The 18,441-nt window shown below is 39.8% G+C and overlaps 1 protein-coding gene across 1 annotated transcript; it reads right to left on the minus strand.

Annotated features, from left to right (window-relative positions):
- Nucleotides 1-1,473: 1,473 nt before the first annotated feature.
- Nucleotides 1,474-1,988, minus strand: LOC148573533 (uncharacterized). The gene is made up of 2 exons (XM_088505804.1): nucleotides 1,827-1,988; nucleotides 1,474-1,719 (listed from the first exon to the last, which is right to left on the minus strand). The coding sequence occupies exons 1-2, from the start codon at nucleotides 1,986-1,988 to the stop codon at nucleotides 1,474-1,476; spliced, it is 408 nt and encodes a 135-aa protein (XP_088361930.1).
- Nucleotides 1,989-18,441: the final 16,453 nt, after the last annotated feature.

Below are 18,441 nucleotides of genomic sequence, written 5' to 3' on the forward strand. Positions count from 1 at the left end.
GATTACTTGACACTTTCACACCACAAGCATATAGTTAGGGATTGCAACTCTTTTGAGGTTTTTAGGCCAATTTTGACCCTCCTAACCATTGATGCTCAAGCCTTGGACTTTTTACTTTTGATTTTTCTTGTTATTTTTATTTTCATTTTTCTTTTTGCTGTTTTTTTTGCTTCAAGAATCAATCTTTTTAATTTTTCAGAGAATCAATAATATTTCTCTAAATTCCTGTTGCTTAAGAACCAATATACTTAACTTCAATATCAAATATGCACAGATAATTCATACATTCAGAAATAGAGATAGTGCCACCACTTCTAGGTAACTAGAACAACTCAATATACGACTCAAACTCATGCTTTTTACTACTTCTTTTTCAAAAATTTTCTTTTTAAGATTAGTAGGCAATACATGAAACATCTTCTAACTAAAAAAATTTCGAAAATAAACTACTAAAGCAAAGAAATCCTAAGAGTGATCATGCAAGTCTAGAGAGGAAAATAGAAAATAGAATAAAATACTGAAAAATGGAAAGAAAGGGAGAATGAAACTCAACCACCTCAGTGCTGCTGGCTGCTCAGGCTGTGCTCTTCAGTGAAGATGATTTGCCTCCCTTTGGTGCTATTGATGATAATATAAACCTAGAGCTTTCTCTGCAATACCAAACTTAAAAAGTTTGCTTGTCCACAAGCAAAGAAAGCTTGGTCCCTTTTTGGCGTTAAATGCCAGGAATTGCCTCCTTTCTAGCGCTAAACGCCCAGCCTGGTGTTTAGCGCCAGGGCTTGCCTACTCCAGGACGCTCTGTTCTTCCTTCTGAGTCCTCCTGTCCCTGTTCTAAGTACTATGCATGATTGCAAACGTTATAAAAGCTAGAAAAACTATGAAAATTAATGACAAATAAAAATTTACTAAAAGAAACTCAAACTAAAGAAAACTGAAATAAAAACATAATTAAATAAAAGGATACTTATAGTTGGGTTGCCTCCCAACAAGTGCTTCTTTACCGTCACTAGCTTGATAGTCAGCTCCTTCAAGGAGGAAGATAGTCATAGAGGCTTAAATCCTCACCCCTTCTTGGGATCTCCTTTCCTGTGCTCTCATGGATCAATTCAATATGCTCAAAAGACATGATCCTGTTCACAGTATGAGACAGGATTGGGCTTGCAGTGAATACTACCCTCATCCCTGGTGAGAAGCCTTCAATAGGGATCTTTTTTCTCTATCCCCTAGGCATCTTCCTCTTGAGACCTTCCTCCTTGGTGGATAGTGCACACCTAATACCAAACTTAGGTTTGGTATTAGGGGGAATTGATTTGGTTCTAACCAAGGGAGGAGGCTTAAACACTGAATTCAGTATGCAAGTACCTCCTTTGTCAAGGGGTGGCAGAGGTTTATAGATTTTGAACACCATGTAGTCCTCATGTAACCTCAGCACTAATTCGCCTCTCTCAATATCTATCAGGGCTCTTCCAGTGGCTAGAAATGGTTTCCTAGAATGATGGAGTCATTCGCATCCTCTCCCATGTCAAGTATCACAAAATCTGCTGGGAAGAAGAGCTTTCCAACCTTTACCAGTACGTTCTCCACTTGCCCGTGTGCTTGCCTCAAAGACTTGTCAGCCAATTGCAGGGTGATCCTTGTTGGTTGTACTTCTTGGATCCCCATCTTTTTCATTACTGACAGAGGTATCAAATTGATGCTTGAACCAAAGTCACAGAGTGCCTTTTTAAAAGTGATAGTTCCTATAGTACAAGAAATCATAAAGCTTCCAGGATCAGCTCCTTTGGTAGATTTCTCTACACTAGTGCACTGCACTCCTTGGTCAAGACCACTGTTTCATCTCCCTTCAAGGCCTTCTTCTCAGAGAATAGGCTTTTCATGAAGGCCATATAAGGAGGCATCTTTTCTAGCACCTCAGCAAAAGGAATACTGATGTGTAGCTTCTTAAAGATTTCCAAGAACTGAGATAGCTGCTCATCCTTGGTCTCCATTCACTCTTCCTGAGGATGTGACACTTCAGGCTCTCTTCCCACAAGAGAGGCATGTAACAGTGTGCTTCCAGTCTCTTCTTGAGCCTTTTCTTCATTTAGTTCCTCAACAGTGTGTACCACTTTAGGCTTAGCCTCCTTGGTCATCATGAGGGCTTTACACTCTTCTCTTGGATTTATCTTTATGACACTGGAAAGAGTGTTAGGAGGTCTTTAAAGTTTCTGAGGGTATGACAATTTGGCTCTATGCTCTGGGGCCTTGGGTAATGCAGGATGAGTGTCTAGGAGTGACTGGAAAGGGGTTGTCAGGGTGCCTGGGGGGGATGTCTTTTGAATTGATGTCTATTGCCCCTCTCTCTTGGCATTCAACGTCCACTCTGCTCCCTCCCGGGCGTTCTACTTCCATTCTGCCCCCTCCTGGGCATTTTACTTCCTCTCTGCCCCCTCCTGGGCATTTTACTTCCTTGGTGGTGTCCTTTGCTGTTGCCATTTTTCTCTCTAGTGCCTTTTTCTCACCTGGTTCCTCCTTGTTCTGATGTTGAGTGACTAATGTCTTGCCACTCCTCAATTAAACTGCTTGAAATTCCTCTCTTAATTGCTCAAATATCTGCTGGTTCGTCTGGCTCAATTTTGTTTTCAGGTTCTTGAGGGAGGCTCGGGTCTCCTGCACAAAGCTTTGTTGGCTTTTTGTGAATTCCTGCATGCTTTGTAACTGCTGTGTCAGAAGGCTTAGTTGTTGTGCTAATGCTTTATTCTGGGCTAAGATTGTGTCTATAGTGGATTCCTCCTTAGCTTCCTTTTTTGCTAAGGTTCTCTCAGATGAGTATAGGTATTGATTGTCAACTACCATCTCATGAGCTCATCAGCTTCTTCAGACGTTTTCTTCATGTGTATGGAACCACCTGCAGAATAATCCAGAGATATCTTGGCTATGTCGGAGAGTCCGTCATAGAAGATATCCAGCTTGACCCCATCTGTGAACATCTCAATGGGGCATTTCCTGAGCATTAACTTGTACCTCTCCCAGGCATCGTAGAGGGACTTGTTCTCTTCTTGCTTAAAGGTCTGAATATCTATCCTCAACTTAGTTAACCTCTTTGGGGGAAAATACTTGTTCAGAAACTTATTGACTACTTTACTCCATGTGTTTAAGCTCTCTCTGGGTTGAGCATCCGACCAGTCCTTTGCTTGACCTCTCACAGCAAATGAAAAAAGCATCAGCTTGTAGACTTTAGGATCCACTCCATTGGCCTTTACCGTATCACAGATCTGCAGGAAGTCGGAAAATGAATTTGTTGGGGTATTCCTGTGGAAGTCCATGAAACTGGCAATTTTATTGCACTAGGATTATCAACTGTGGGTTGAGCTCAAAATTGTCTGCTCTAAGAGGAGGCACACTAATGCTCCTTCCATAGAAATCAAGAGTAGAAACTGTGTAAGAGCCCAGGATTTTTCTAAGTTGTGCATTCCAATTTAGATCCATAGTGATTTTCCTGTTCCTACATACACAAACAAGAGATAAAGAAAAGTGAGAGTCTCTATGTCAAAGTATATAGAACTCGTATAGAGAACTCCCAGTGAGATATCCTAAAAGAAATAAAGTAAGATAAAGCAAATAATTAACTAAAAAAATTTCGAAATAGGAATGTAAGAATTAACCTAAAATTTTTTCAAAAAAAAATTTCATTTTTTTATTTTTATTTATTTTTATTTTTTAACTAAAAAATTCGAAAATAAAAAAGAGTAGAAAAAAAGTAATTAGAAATTTTGAAAAATTTTAAAAAAATTAGAAAGAAAGGGGTTTAAAAATTTTTGAAATTCAGAAAGAAAGAGAAAACACTAAAGAAACACCAAATTTAAAATTTGAAATTAAATGAAAATAAACTAACTAAAGCAAAATTCGAAAATCAAGGAGAAGATAAATAAGATAAAGATCGGAAAAAAAACTAGATATGATTCGAAAATAAAAAAGAAAGATAAAGATAAGATAATTAGAACAAAATTCGAAAATCAAAGAAAGGATAATTAAGATAAAGATTGAAAATCAAGAAAAATAAACAAGATAAGATTCGGAAATTAAAAGGAGAATTAATTAAACCAAAAAAAATCACTAAAGGGATACTGTTCCGAGGGTTACCTGAAACTGTAGGTCGATCTCGGACGAGATCTGCGGTGGTGGCCGAAGCTGTCGTGTCCGACTTGTTGGACCTGGTGGCCGGAGCTATCGTGTCCGACCTGTTGGATCTGATGGCCGGAGCTGTCGTGCCCAACCTGATGGAACTGGTGGAGCTGGAGATTCTGTTGATCCTTCGTCACCGGAGGGTGGTGGTACCTGCAAGAAACTCCGATGCTTAAGTTAGCACGGGCTTTAAGCAAGTTTTTAGTAGAATTAGTGTATGAGTTATACCTGGGTGCTCCAGTGTATTTATAGTAGTGTGGAGTGACCTTTCTGGAGATAAGATAGTTATCTTATCTTATCTTATCTTTAAGTGAAGTCATCTTATCTTTAAAGGGAACCGCCTTTATATTTCTAGGCTTTGGCTGCCTTTAGATTGGGTTGTGTTGCTTCGTTTGGGCCTACTTTGGGCTCTTTTGACGATTTGGCCAAACTCTTTGTGAAGAGGTCGGTAATTGGCCAGCTTTCTAAGAGGTCGGTCATGGGCCAACCTTCTAAGAGGTCGGTCATGGGCCAACCTTCTAAGAGGTCGGCCAACCCGGTCCTTTATAGCTCGAACCGATGTATGAACAGTGCCCCTACTTGAGTTCGGACCTTTCCGTGAGATCGTGCTTTCAGAGCTTCGATCTCTTTGAGGAAGTCGTGCTCAAGCATCCTGACTTTGGTCGATCTTGAGTAGTTTCTCCTTGTGCGAGTCTGGTATTGCCCTTTTTAGTTTGTTGAGATGTCTTTTCAGCCTTCTTCCGACTTGTTTGTCTTCACTGCTCTGGCTTTTTAGTCATAATCCAACCACTTTTTAGGTAGTGTTCCGACGGGGAACCTTTTTATAGTTTGTTTGGATGACTTTTTAGCGCCGTTTTGATTTGTGCGTTTGCCTTTTAAGTAGTGTCTTTTCTTTTTTTTTTTCAAGACTTCGTACCTTTCAGCAAAGCATTCTTGGCCTTCCTCTGGCCGTTGCGAGATGTCTTTGTCCCTTTTGTGGATCTTTGTAGAGTGTTGGTACTTTGTTGTCTGACCTCTTTTTGATCACTTTTGGTTTTGTCCACTTTCTGCTTGGTCGAGGTGGTCCTTGGAGCTAACTTGTCTGACAACTTTTTAGTGTTCTCGTAGAACACTTTTTAGTCAGTCTGAACAATTTTGATAGCCTTGTCGTGGAGCCGTGGCTTTTTGGGTGGAGCTATGTCCCTTTTAGCGCACGCTTTTCGTTGGTCCGACTTCTTGTGTCGATCCGAGCTGTAGCTTTCGTTGGTCTGACTTCTCATATCGGTCTAATCTGTAGCTTTCGTTGGTCGGCTTTGCTTGTTGGTCCAATCTGTAGTTTTTGTTGGTCGACTTCGCTTGTCGGTCCAATCTGTAGCTTTCGTTGGTCGACTTCGCTTGTCGATTCTTTCTGAGTTATTTTTAGTAATCCATTTTTAATCAGGATTGGCCAGGCCTCTCTCTATGGATTACTTTTTATAACTCTGTCAATTTGATTAATCTGGTCCGACTTCTTCATGTCGGTCCATTCTAAGTTATTTTTAGCAATCCATTTTTTTCTCAGACCTCGTTAGGCCTCTTTCTATGGATTACTTTTTATAAATTTTGTCGCTTTGGTCGATTGGTCTAACTTCTTCATGTCGGTCCATTCTAAATTATTTTTAGCAATCCATTTTTTCTCAGACCTCGTCAGGCCTCTTTCTATGGATTACTTTTTATAACTTTTGTCGCTTTGGTCGATTGGTCCGACTTCTTCATGTCGGTCCATTCTAAGTTATTTTTAGTAATCCATTTTTACTCAGACCTCGTCAGACCTCTTTCTATGGATTACTTTTTATAACTTCTTGCATTAATCCGTTTTGATCGCTTTTTCATCTTGCCGATTTTGTAGAAATCGGGCGGTGAGTTTGGTTCTCACTTGGCCGACCTTGTCGAAGTCGGGCGGTGAATTCGATTTTCACCTTGCCGACCTTTATCGAAATCGGACGATGAATACAATTTTCATCGTGATCATGCGGTGAACTTGGTTTTCACCTTGCCGACCTGTAGCTTTGTAATTGGGCGATGAATTTTTGCGTTCAGATTAATGCGTCTTAGTAGAAAACTTTTTAGGGAATCTGCAAACTTTTAAACAATAAAATGGAGATATGAATAAGAGTGTGTACATGTTAGTGCTTACCCTTCTAGGTCGAGCAATCTTTTTAGATCTCGGCCTGGCGCCCTTCTTAGATTGCAGGCATGCCATGACCTTGGTAGCTCTCACCCCTCGAGGTCGGACACTTTGTGGTGACCTTTCCCTAGTACTTCTGAACAACTTGGTATGGTCCTTTCCAGTTGGCTGCTAGCTTCTCTTTTCCTGACCGACCTTAGGTCCATTCGACGCTTTAGTGCTTCCTCTCTAATCCGAGCTCTTTCTCGGACTTCTGGAAGTAGGTCAAGCTCTTCCCTTTGAGTTTGGGAGTTGGTATCTTCATTGTTCTTGATTTGAGCCATTTCTCATCTTCTTTTCTGCAGGTTAGTCGTTCTTTTCTCTCTCTTTTTTTACTTTTAACAACTATGCATGCTTTTGATGTAAAGCTTTGACTTTGTATTTGGGTTTTTGCTCTGAAGAACTTTGGTTCTTTCTGCAAAAAGTTTGCATCTTTGATCGTTTGCTGTGACTTTTCTTGTCGTTCGCCTTTGAGAAGAATGTGTGCTTTGCTTAGGGTTTTGTTGCTGTTCCTGTTTCTTTTCATCGTTGCCTGACTCCTTTTGTACAAAAGTTCTAGCTTTTGTTTTGACCTTTTGTTTGAGAGGTGTTCGGACTGTTTGGGTATAGATTGTTGACTTCTCTTCTCTGTGTTTTTGCCCTGTTGTTGCCTCCAAAGGGTGCCCCTGGACTTTCGTGTGAGTCCTGGGGTTTCCCTTTTACTGCTGTATCTGACACTTGATGTTTTGCTGTTATTGTCCGAGTTGTTTCCTTATTTGCCCGAGTTGTTTGGTAGTAACCCCATTTTTCTTTTTCTTACTGTAGGAATATTTGACCTATGTCTTCCCGCAAAAATATTGCTGAGAAGTCTACTAAGATCCCGGACGGCATGTTTGACTGGATGGATTCCATAGTTTTAATGTGTGTTCCTGAGTACTGTGTGCGACTTAGGAGGTTCCATAGAATTTGTAGGGATAGGGATGAGGAGAAGAATCATGAGTTGGTGTCATCGGTCCCTGAGGAGAGGGTTTGTTTTCCTTCCTTGACTCCGGGGGAACAACCCTGACCTGATATGGTTAGGACTTTTTCTTCCTCCGAGATTGATAGATTTTGGATGAGGCTTCTATTATTGCCCCCTAGTTTGGTGCTGGCTAGTTTTGAAAGTGCATCAGCTCGGGCATTCTGTTCCCGAGGTATATGTCGGACCTCATATCCCCCGAATTGTCTGAGTTGTTCTTTGGTTTTGTCCAGGTATTTTTTCACGGTGGGATCCTTAGCTTGGTAGCTCCCTTCTATTTGTGAGGTGACTACTTGTGAATTACTGAAGATGATAAGCTTTTGAACTCCAAATTCCTTAGCCAGTCTCAAACCATCTAGTAATGCCTCGTATTCGGCCTAGTTGTTTGAAGCAGGGAACTCGAATTTAAGGGAGAGTTCGATTTGGGTTCCCTGGTCGCTTTCTATTATCACACCTGCACCACTCCCGGTTTTGTTTGAAGAGCCGTCTACATAGAGATTCTATTTTATAGGAGTTCCCGGGGTGTCAGTGTACTCAGCAATGAAATCAGCCAAATACTGAGACTTGATGGCCGTCCGAGCTTCATATTGAAGATCGAACTCAGATAGCTCGACTGCCCACTGTAGAATTCTTCCAGCTAAGTCTGTCTTTTGTAGAATGCCTTTTATGGGTCGGTTAGTCCGAACCTTGATGGTGTGAGCTTAAAAATATGGGTGAAGTCGTCGAGAAGTTAGTTTGAGAGCGTAGGCAAACTTTTCTATCTTTTGATAGTTCAGTTCGGCCCCTTGTAGGGCTTTGCTGATGAAGTAGATGGGTTGTTGCACACTTTCGCTGAGGCTATTTCCTGACTTCCCACTGCGAGGTATAATGTGAGTGCTTCTCCTTCCCGTGGCCGACTAAGAATGGGTGGTTGTCCTAGGAATTTTTTGAAATCCTGGAAGGCTCGCTCGCATTCTGTGGTCCATTCAAACCTCTTTCCCTTCCTTAATTTGGCGTAAAAGGGAAGAGATCTTATGGCCAATCCGGCTAGAAATCTGGACAAGGATGCCAGTCTTCCGTTGAGTTGTTGTACTTCTTTGACACAGGTCGGGCTTTTCATGTTGAGTATAGCTCGGCATTTATCCGGGTTTGCCTCAATTCCTCGTTGTGTTAGCATAAAACCCAGAAATTTCTCGGCTTCCACTGCAAAGGTACACTTTGCAGGATTAAGTCGCATGCCATGCTTTCTGATGGTGTCGAACACTTTGGCGAGGTCGAACAGTAATGATTCCTCACTTTGTGTTTTTACTAACATGTCGTCCATATATACCTCCATGAGTTTCCCGATATGGTCAGTGGAGACCTTATTCATTAATCTTTGGTAGGTAGCTCCTTCGTTTTTGTGTCCGAATGGCATGACAACATAACAGTAATTTGCTTTTGGGGTTAGGAATGAGGTCTTTTCTTGATCAGGTAGGTACATCGGGATTTGATTATATCCTGAATAAGCATCCATGAAGGAAAGGTACTTGTATCCAGAGGAGGCATCCACTAGAGTGTCTATGCTTGGGAGTGGATAAGGATCTTTTGGACAGGCTTTATTGAGGTCAGTGTAATCAGTACACATTCGCCATTTCCCATTTGACTTTTTCACCAATACAACATTGGCCAACCATAGTGGATACTTGACTTCTCTTATGAATCCTGCCTCCAGTAGAGCTTGTACCTGTTCTTCCACAGCTTGGGATCTCTCTAGTCCGAGTTTCTGATGCTTATGTTGTACTGGCCGAGATCCTGGGTATACTGCCAGTTTGTGGCACATTAGTTTGGGATCTATGCCCGGCATGTCTGCGGCCTTCCATGCAAAGAAGTCGGCATTATCCCTTAGGAACTGTATCAGAGACTCCTTTATGTCTCTTGTCAAATTTGCCCCAATATTTGTTGTTTTATCTGGGATATCTCTGAATGGACTTCCTCGATCTCGCCCTCAGGTTGTGGACGAAGTTTTTCCTGGCCTCGAACTCCTCCGAGTTCGATACTATTGATTTCTTCTCCTTTGCCTCTAAGGTTCAGACTTTCGTTGTAACAGCGTCGCGTAATTTTCTGGTCTCCTTTTATCGTGACTATCGCTTCTGGGGTTGGAAACTTCATGCATGGATGTGGAGTCAAAACTACTGCGGCAAGCTGATTTAGTGTTGTCCGACCTATCAGGGCATTGTAGGCTGAGCTTACGTCGACTACGATGTAGCCTATGTTGAGTGTCCTTGACCGGGTTCCTTTTCCAAAGGTTGTGTGTAGTGAAATATATCCAAGGGGTTGGATTGGAGTGTCTCCTAGTCCGAACAAGATGTTTGGATATGCTCTGAGCTCTTTTTCTTGTAGGCCGAGTTTGTCGAAGGCGGATTTAAACAAGATATCCGCCGAGCTCCCTTGGTCTACCAGTGTGCGATGGAGGTTGGCATTGGCCAATATGATATTAATGACCATGGGATTATCGTGTCCCGGGATGACGCCTGCCGCGTCTTCTTGGGTAAAAGTAATAGTAGGGAGGTCGGGTGATCCTTCCTCTCTTCCAAGATGATATACTTCTTTAAGGTGCCTTTTCCGAGATGATTTGGAGATCCCTCCTCCTATGAATCCTCCATTTATCATGTGAACGTGCCTCTCCGGGGTGCGGGGTGGTCGTTCAGTTTGTCCGACCTCTTCATCCCTTCTTCTTTTCCTGGGTTCATCCGTTTTGTTGGCTAAGTATCAATCTAGTCGCCCCTCTCTTACTAATTTTTCTATGACATTCTTTAAGTCGAAGCACTTGTTTGTAGGGTGTCCATAGATTCGGTGGTACTCACAGTATTCTGTCCGATTTCCCCTCCTTTTTTGCTTTTGATTAGACGAGGTGGTGGAATTTTCTCGGTATGGCATACTTCTCAGAAAACGTCCACAAGAGATACCTGAAAAGGGGTGTAATTGTGGTATATTTTTTAGGCTTCTCTCCGTGTTGATCTTCTTTTTTCTTGGACTCTTTATCCTTATCCCGGGAGGAGTAGGAGAATCTGGATTTTAAGGTCTCTCCTAACCGAGAATTTTCTTCCATGTTGATATACTTCTCTGCCCGTTCTTGCACTTCATTTAAAGATGTTGGGTGTTTCTTTGATATAGAGTGACTAAAGAGTCCTTCTCGCAGGCCATTGATGAGACCCATGATGGCTGCTTCTGTTGGTAGGCCTTGTATGTCCAGACATGCTTTGTTGAATCTTTCCATATAGTTGCGAAGACTCTCCCGATCTCCTTGCTTGATCCCTAATAGGCTCGGGGCGTGTTTGGCTTTGTCCCTCTGGATAGAGAATCTGGCGAGAAATTTCTTGGCTAAGTCATCGAAGCTTGTGATGGATCTAGGAGGCAAACTGTCGAACCACTTAATTGCCGTCTTTGTTAGAGTAGTCGGGAAGGCTTTGCATTAAATAGCGTCCGAGGCGTCGGTGAGATACATTCTGCTTCTGAAGTTACTGAGATGATGGCTTGGATCGGAGGTACCGTCGTATGGGGTCATGTCAGGAGCTTTAAAATCCTTTGGAACCTTAGCTTTCATGATTTCTTTGGTGAAGGGATCTTGATCTTTGTGGGATTTGTCATCGTGACCAGGTTGGATGGTCTTGGTTTTTAGGTCGACTTCGATTTTTAGGAGCTTGTCCTCTAACTCTCGGCGTCGCCTAGTTTCTCTCCGGAGGCTTCTTTCGGCTTTGCGCTGGTATTCTGCCTCTGTTCAAGCTATTTGAGACGATTCTATTGTTCTCGGAGGGCATCTAAAATTTCTGTATTGAGAATGCTTGTCATCGTTTTGTTGAGGTGCATCTTTGGGTGTGGTATCCGCATTCTTATGCGGTGTTCTGTTTTCTAAATCAGAGTTGTGGTCGTTGTCAAGGTTGTCCGCCATGATGATGGGATTACTTCCAAGTTCCCCGGCAACGGAGCCAATGTTCTGAGGGTTACCTGAAACTGTAGGTCGATCTCGGACGAGATCTGCGGTGGTGGCCAGAGCTGTCGTGTCCGACTTGTTGGACCTGGTGGCCGGAGCTATCGTGTCCGACCTGTTGGATCTGATGGCCAGAGCTGTCGTGCCCGACCTGATGGAACTGGTGGAGCTGGAGATGCTGCTGATCCTTCATCACCAGAGGGTGGTGGTACCTGCAAGAGACTCCGAGTGTATTTAGTAGAATCAGAGTATGAGTTATACCTGTGTGCTCCAGTGTATTTATAGTAGTGTGGAGTGACCTTTCTGGAGATAAGATAGGAGATAAGATAGTTATCTTATCTTATCTTATCTTTGAGTGAAGTCATCTTATCTTTAAAGGAAACCGCCTTTATCTTTCTAGGATTTGGCTGCCTTTAGATTGGGCTGTGTTCCTTCGTTTGGGCCTGCTTTGGGCTCTTTTGACGATTTGGCCAAACTCTTTGTGAAGAGGTCGGTAATGGGCCAGCTTTTCAAGAGATCGTTCATGGGCCAACCTTCTAAGAGGTTAGTCATGGGCCAACCTTCTAAGAGGTCGGCCAACCTGGTCCTTTATAGCTCGAACCGATGTATAAACAAATACTAAACTTAAAAATTAAAATTAAATATAGATAAGATAACCAAAACAAAGAAATTTGAAAATAAAGGAAAGATAAATAAGATAATAATTAAAATTTAAGGAAAACAAACAAGAATAATTTCAAAAATCAAGAAAGAAAAAAGAAATACTAAAAGACACCAAACTTATAACTTAAAATTAAGTAAAAAGAAGGTAATAAAATTTCAAAAATCAAAGAAAAAAATATAAACAAAAAAGAAATAAAAAATTTCAAGAAAGTAAACAAGATCAAATTTGAAAATCAAGCAAAAGAAAGAAAAATAATTAAACAAAAATTACTAAGAAATACCAAACTTAAAATAAAAAATAAAGAACAAATTAATCAGGAAAATTTCGAAAATATGGAGAAATAAGTAAAACTTAAAATTTGAAACTCAAAAAGAAATAAATGGTCAAAAACTGATGAAAATACCTAATCTAAACAACAAGACAACCGGTAGTTGTCAATCACGAACAATCGAAATAAATTTATTTTTTTATAATTTTACACTTAAAGTTATATGTTAATATAAAAATATAAAAAATATTTATTTAAAATGAAAGTAATGTGATTAAGTGTAATTTACTTAGATATGATTAAAAAATAATTGAATATTATGTACAATAAAAAATTGATATTATTGAAGGATAAAATTAAAATTTATTTCTATGTATCATTTTTGTCCCTAACGTTTTCGTTCTATTTAAGTCTCTAACGTTTCAAAATTATCTCAATTTTGTCCCGCCGTCAATTCTGTTAATAGATCCCTAACGGCAGGACAACATTGAGCCAATTTTAAAACGTTAGGGACTTAAATAGGACGATTGAAACGTTAGGGATAACTTTAGAACTTATCCCAAACGTTGGGGACAAAAATAATACTTTACTCTTAGACAAAAATTACTAAGAAACACCAAATTTAAAATAAAAAATTAAGAAAAAATTAATCAGGAAAATTTCGAAAATATGGAGAAATAAGTAAAACTTAAAATTTGAAACTCAAAAGGAAATAAATGGTCAAAAACTGATGAAAATACCTAATCTAAGCAACAAGACAACCGGTAGTTGTCAATCACGAACAATCCCCGGCAACGACGCCAAAAACTTAGTGCGTGAAATTTGAACTCGCACAATTGGACCGGCAAGTGTACCGGATTGTCCAAATAATACCTCAGATGAGTGAGGGTCGATCCCACGAGGATTATCAGATTGAGCAAGCAATAGCTATCTTGCTGGACTTAGTCAGGCCAATAGTGAAAGGTGATTGTTGTTGGGATCACATAAAATAATTAAATAAGTAAAGCAATTAAGATTGGTGTAAAATCAATATATGAAAATAGTTAAGGTCTCGGAGATGTTTCTCATTCTGGATTAATACTTCTTACTAACCATTTTAACAATGAATGATTCATTCCATAGTAAACTGTAAGTGATTAAACCCTAATTCCTTAGCAATTTAATCTCCTCTGATTCTCATCAAACGCCAGGGTCAGTGGTTATTTAATTTGAACGAGGGTGAAGCTTAGTATTCTAGTTTATACCACAAAGGCCCTATTCACGCCAGATCCCGGCTGAACAGATGTTCCGATGTTTCCAACAAGTTGTGGATTAGCCGTCTAGGAGGTGTGTGCTCAAGTTGTAGCTCAAGTGACCTTGGTCAGAGTATCACAAGAACTCATGTAGAAAAAGGGGTCATACTTCTGTTCCACCCAGTTTCATTAATATTAAGAATGAGTCACACCTTAGAATGGAATTAAACATAGATTAAAATAAAAAAGTAATAATATTAATCCATAGAAATAAACAGAGCTCCTAACCTTAACTAGGAGGATTAGTTGCTCATAACTTTACAAAGAAAATAAGTTCTAAAAAGTATGGAAATGAACAGCATCATTCACTTTCTTCTATTTTTCTACAGAAACTCCATCAAATCCATCCGAATGCTACCTGAAATAAACAGAATTACACACGACTCAAAGTAACATCCATAGTGGCTAAAAGATATTTAAATCTTGATTAAACTCCAACAATTTGAGTGCAAATTCACTAGGAAAAGATAGAAAAAATACTCACGCATCACAACACCAAACTTGAATTGTTGCTTGTCCTCAAGCAACCAAAACTAATATAGGCTTAGGATGTGAATTTGCATGAGAAGTGAGTGTTCAATTAAGCTTCTGTCTCTTCTTAAAGGGGGGTTTATACACTACAATCGTGAATAGTTTTGGCATCTCACTATCCTTTGAATCAGAGGAATGTCACTGTCATTTGGAATTGAAATCCGGATAATATTATGAATTCTCTGGCCTTTATACTTTGGTTTAATCATTGAACACAGCAAAATTTCTTTCATTTTCTTTTCTTTGGTGCTTTGCACCTTGAGCCTAGCCGTGACTTTAAATGCTTTGTCTCACGCTTTACTTGACACAGAAACACCACAAGCACTTGACTGGGGAACTCTCTTTTGGTTTTGATTTTTCTTTGTTACTTCCAGACAGTGGTGCTCAAAGCCTTTAGCATACTCTGTTAAAAGCACTTGATCTCGAATCTTAGTGTTCTATCTCAAGGATTACTTGACACATTTACACCACAAGCATATGACTAGGGAAACAACTCTTTGAGCTTTTAATCATGTTTGACCTCCCTAGTCATTGATGCTCAGAGCCTTGGACTGTGCTTTTATTTTTCTTTTGCTGTTTCTTTTGCTTCAAGGATTAAGCTTTCGTTTACTTTAGAGAATTCATAATAGTTCTCTAAATTCTTGTTCCTCATACATCAACATCCTTTGATTCAAATTTAAATATGCACTATTCATATCATGCATTCAGAATCACAGATAATGCCACCACAATTAAGTAAATAAGACTACTCTATAATATAAACTCAATTTCTCATGCAATATATCACTTCTCTTCTTTTTCTTTTTAGATTCAAGCTCAATGAATGGTACACAAGACATCTCTTCAATTCAAAGATAAATAACTAAAATTTCAAAATAACAGAATTAAACTAGAACCTAGGATTCAGAATTACTAAAGATCATGCAGACATTCAAGTAAAATAGCAGAGAACAGGAATATAACATAATAAGAACGGAAGGAAATATAGAATGAAAGGAACTCAACAACCTCAGTTATCCTAGTGGCCGTCTCATTCTTCAGGCTGTGCTCCTCTGTGAAGATGATTCGCCTCCCTTTGGTGCCACTAAAATAAACAGAAAAAACCACAAGTGAAGTGACAACACCAAACTTAAAAGTTTGCTTGTCCTCAAGCAAAGAAAAATTGAAAACAGAAAGGGACATAAAAAATGCACGGAGGAGTAAAACAAAAATTATTATCAAAGAAAAAAATAATATAAGAATAAGAAAAATTATTATTATTATTAGTATTTTTTAATTTAATTTTTTTCATATATATATTATTTATTTATTTTTTTTTTTGTTAAAATAAATTGAAAATGGAAATAGTAATTTAAAAAAAAGATATATATAGTGCATTGTGTGTATATATATATATGAATAGATAGGAAATGGAGGTTGATTATGGGTGGGGACTAAGGGCTGGGATTTGGGGAATAAGAAAATTGGGAAAGTGAATCAGGTGGGGGTATAGGGAAGAAATCTATAGGATATGGTCCAGGGAAGCTTTGATACGTATATTCAATAAACTAAGGTGTAAAGCTGGTGCCTAACTTGAGAAAAGTGGAGTTAGGTGTCAGCCTCTCCGTAACGCAATGCTTCTCTCGCGCTTAACTTAGATTTTTTCAAGTTAGGCGCCACCTTCTAAATTTTTTTTTGTGCCTAGTGAAGTTAGGCGCGGACTTGGCAACAAGCATTTGGGCAAAGGACGCACAACTGGCACCTAACTTTAAGAAGTGAAGTTAGGCGCCACCCCTCCAGCAACTCTCCTTTAAAATTGGTCTTCATGTGGCGCCTAACTTTAGAAGCCTTCTGAAGTTAGGCGCCACCCTGTCTGCAACAACTCCCTCCAGGGTGTCCGAAACTCTGTCTTAATGCACCTGTTTCTATTCTAACCACTTTGCATGATCAAAATACACATAAAACAAAGGAAAAACAATAGAAAATCAAACAAAACTAAATAAATAAATAGAAAACATCAAAGTAAAAAACAAACTTAAGGATACGAAAATATCGGGTTGCCTCCCGACAAGCGCTTCTTTACCGCCATTAGCTTGACGGTCAGCTCCTCTAGGGAGGAGGATCATAGGGGCTCAGCTCTTCACCCCTCACTGTAAAATTCTTTCCTGTGCTCTCATGGATCAACTCTATATGCTCAAGAGACAGGATCCTGTTTACTGTATGAGGCATGATTGGGCATGCAGTGAATACCACCTTCATTCCTGGGGAGAAGTCTTCAGTGGGAATCTTTTTGTTTCTCCATCCCCTGGGTACTTTCTTCTTTTTGAGAACCTCCTCTTTGGTGGATGAAGCATTTCCAACACCAAACCTAGGTTTGATGTTATGGGAAATTTTGTTGATTGTCACCAAAGGAGGTTTAAGTTGTAAATTCTGTTGTGCATCATCAGGAGGTTCTTAAAGGTTTGGATCAATAAGCTTAGTCTGCATGCACCTCTCTTCTTCACCTGCTAAATGTATATCTTTGAAGACATGAAAGACCAGTTGCTCATTATGCACTTTAAACACTAATTCACTTTCTTCCACATCAATCAGAGCTCTCCCATTGGCTAGGAATGGCCTTCCTAGAATTATGGAGGCATTCTCATCCTCCGCCGTGTCAAGAGTCACAAAATATGCTGGGAGGAAGAACTTACCCACTTTGACCAAGATATTCTCCACTAATCTATATGCAGGCTTTAGAGATTTGTCTATCATCTGTAATGCTATCCTTGTGGGTTGTGCTTCTTGGATTTTTAACTTCTTCATCACAGACAAGGGCATTAGATTTATGCTTGCACCCAGATCACATAGGGCTTTCTCAAAGGTGGTTCTCCCAATGGTACATGGAATTTGAAATCTCCTTGGATCTGGCATCTTTCTTGGCAAGTTATTCTGAATTATGGCATTGTATTTCTTGGTCAAGACCACTGTCTCATCTCCCTTTAAAGGCTTCTTCTTGGATAACAACTCCTTCATGAACTTGACATAAAGAGGCATTTGCTCCAAAACTTCAGCAAAAGGAATATTAATTTGTAACTTTCTGAAAACTTCAAAGAACTTTGAAAACTGCTTGTCCTTGGTCTCCTTTTGAAGTCTCTGAGGATATGGTATCTTAGACTTGTACTCAGGAGCCTTAGGTAAGGTTGGATGTATGTCAAGAGTGACTGGAAAAGGGTTGTCTGTACGCCTAGGAGGGGTGTGTACTACTGTGTCTTTAGTCTGCTTTGGAGCTTCTTTTTCAACTGGCTCCTCAGTAACCTGTGCTTCCGTACTTGCCACTTGTCTACTTATCAAGGTGATAGCCTTGCATTCCTCTCTTGGATTTGGAATTGTTTTACCAGGAAGGCTATTAGTGGTCCTCTGATCAATTTCATTAACTTTTGTGGCTAATTGACCCATTTGAATCTCCAAGTTCTTGATTGATGCTCTTGTTTCCTGTATAAAACTTGCCATTAGTGCTTCCAAATCAGTAGTCTTCTGAGACAAAGGAGTTGCTTGCTGAGATGACTGAAACTGGTGGTTATTAAAATTATTCTGTTGAAAACCGCCCTGAGAATTATTATTAAAATTCTGTGGCCTCTGAGGTTGCTCTCTCCACCCTAGATTTGGGTGATTTCTCCACCCCTGATTATAGGTCTTGGCATATAGATCATTATTGGGGTTTCTAGGAGCATTCCCCATATAGTTGACCTGTTCAGAAAAAAATTGAGCATAATCATAATTCTCACCTTACATGAAGTTACCAGTCATGTCATAAGGAGCCTCTTGAGGGGCATTCTGAGCATTAACAGCTGAAACCTACATCCCACTCAAGTGTTGAGTAAGCATATTAATCTGTTGAGACATAACCTTATTTTGAGCAAGAATAGTGTCCAATGTCTCTACTTTCAAAATGCCTTTCTTCTGAGGAGTCCCAGAATTTATAGGATTCCTGTTAGATGAGTAGAGATATTGGTTGTTAGCAACCAACTCAATAAGCTCAGTAGTCTCTTCAGGTGTCTTCTTCATGTGCAATGAACCACCTGCAGAATTATCTAAACACATTTTGGACATTTCACATAAGGCCTCATAAAAGATCTCCAGCTGAGTCCATTTAAAAAATATGTCAGGACAGCATTGCCTGGTCAGCAGCTTGTACCTCTCCCAGGCTTCATAGAGGGTCTCACCATCTCTCTATCTGAAGATCTAAACCTCCATCCTTAGCTTATTCAGCTTCTGTGGTGGGAAGAATTTAGACAAAAATCTAGTGACTACCCTATCTCAAGTGTCCAGGCTCTCCTTGGATTGAGAATTTAGCCATAACTTTGCTCTATCCCTATTAGCAAATGGAAAAGAGCATGAGTTTGTAAATCTCAATATTCACTCCATTCATT

The sequence above is a fragment of the Arachis ipaensis genome, chromosome B2, assembly GCF_059453495.1.
Source record: "Arachis ipaensis isolate K30076 ecotype BB chromosome B2, ASM5945349v1, whole genome shotgun sequence".
NCBI lineage: Eukaryota > Viridiplantae > Streptophyta > Magnoliopsida > Fabales > Fabaceae > Arachis > Arachis ipaensis.

Excerpts from the sequence above, each read along its gene's own strand:
- LOC148573533 (XM_088505804.1), bottom strand. The coding sequence starts at position 1,988 with ATGGAGACCAAGGATGAGCAGCTATCTCAGTTCTTGGAAATCTTTAAG. Across the intron at positions 1,720-1,826 it reads TGAAGGGAGATGAAACAGTG|GCACTCTGTGACTTTGGTTC; the intron begins GTCTTGACCAAG and ends ACTTTTAAAAAG.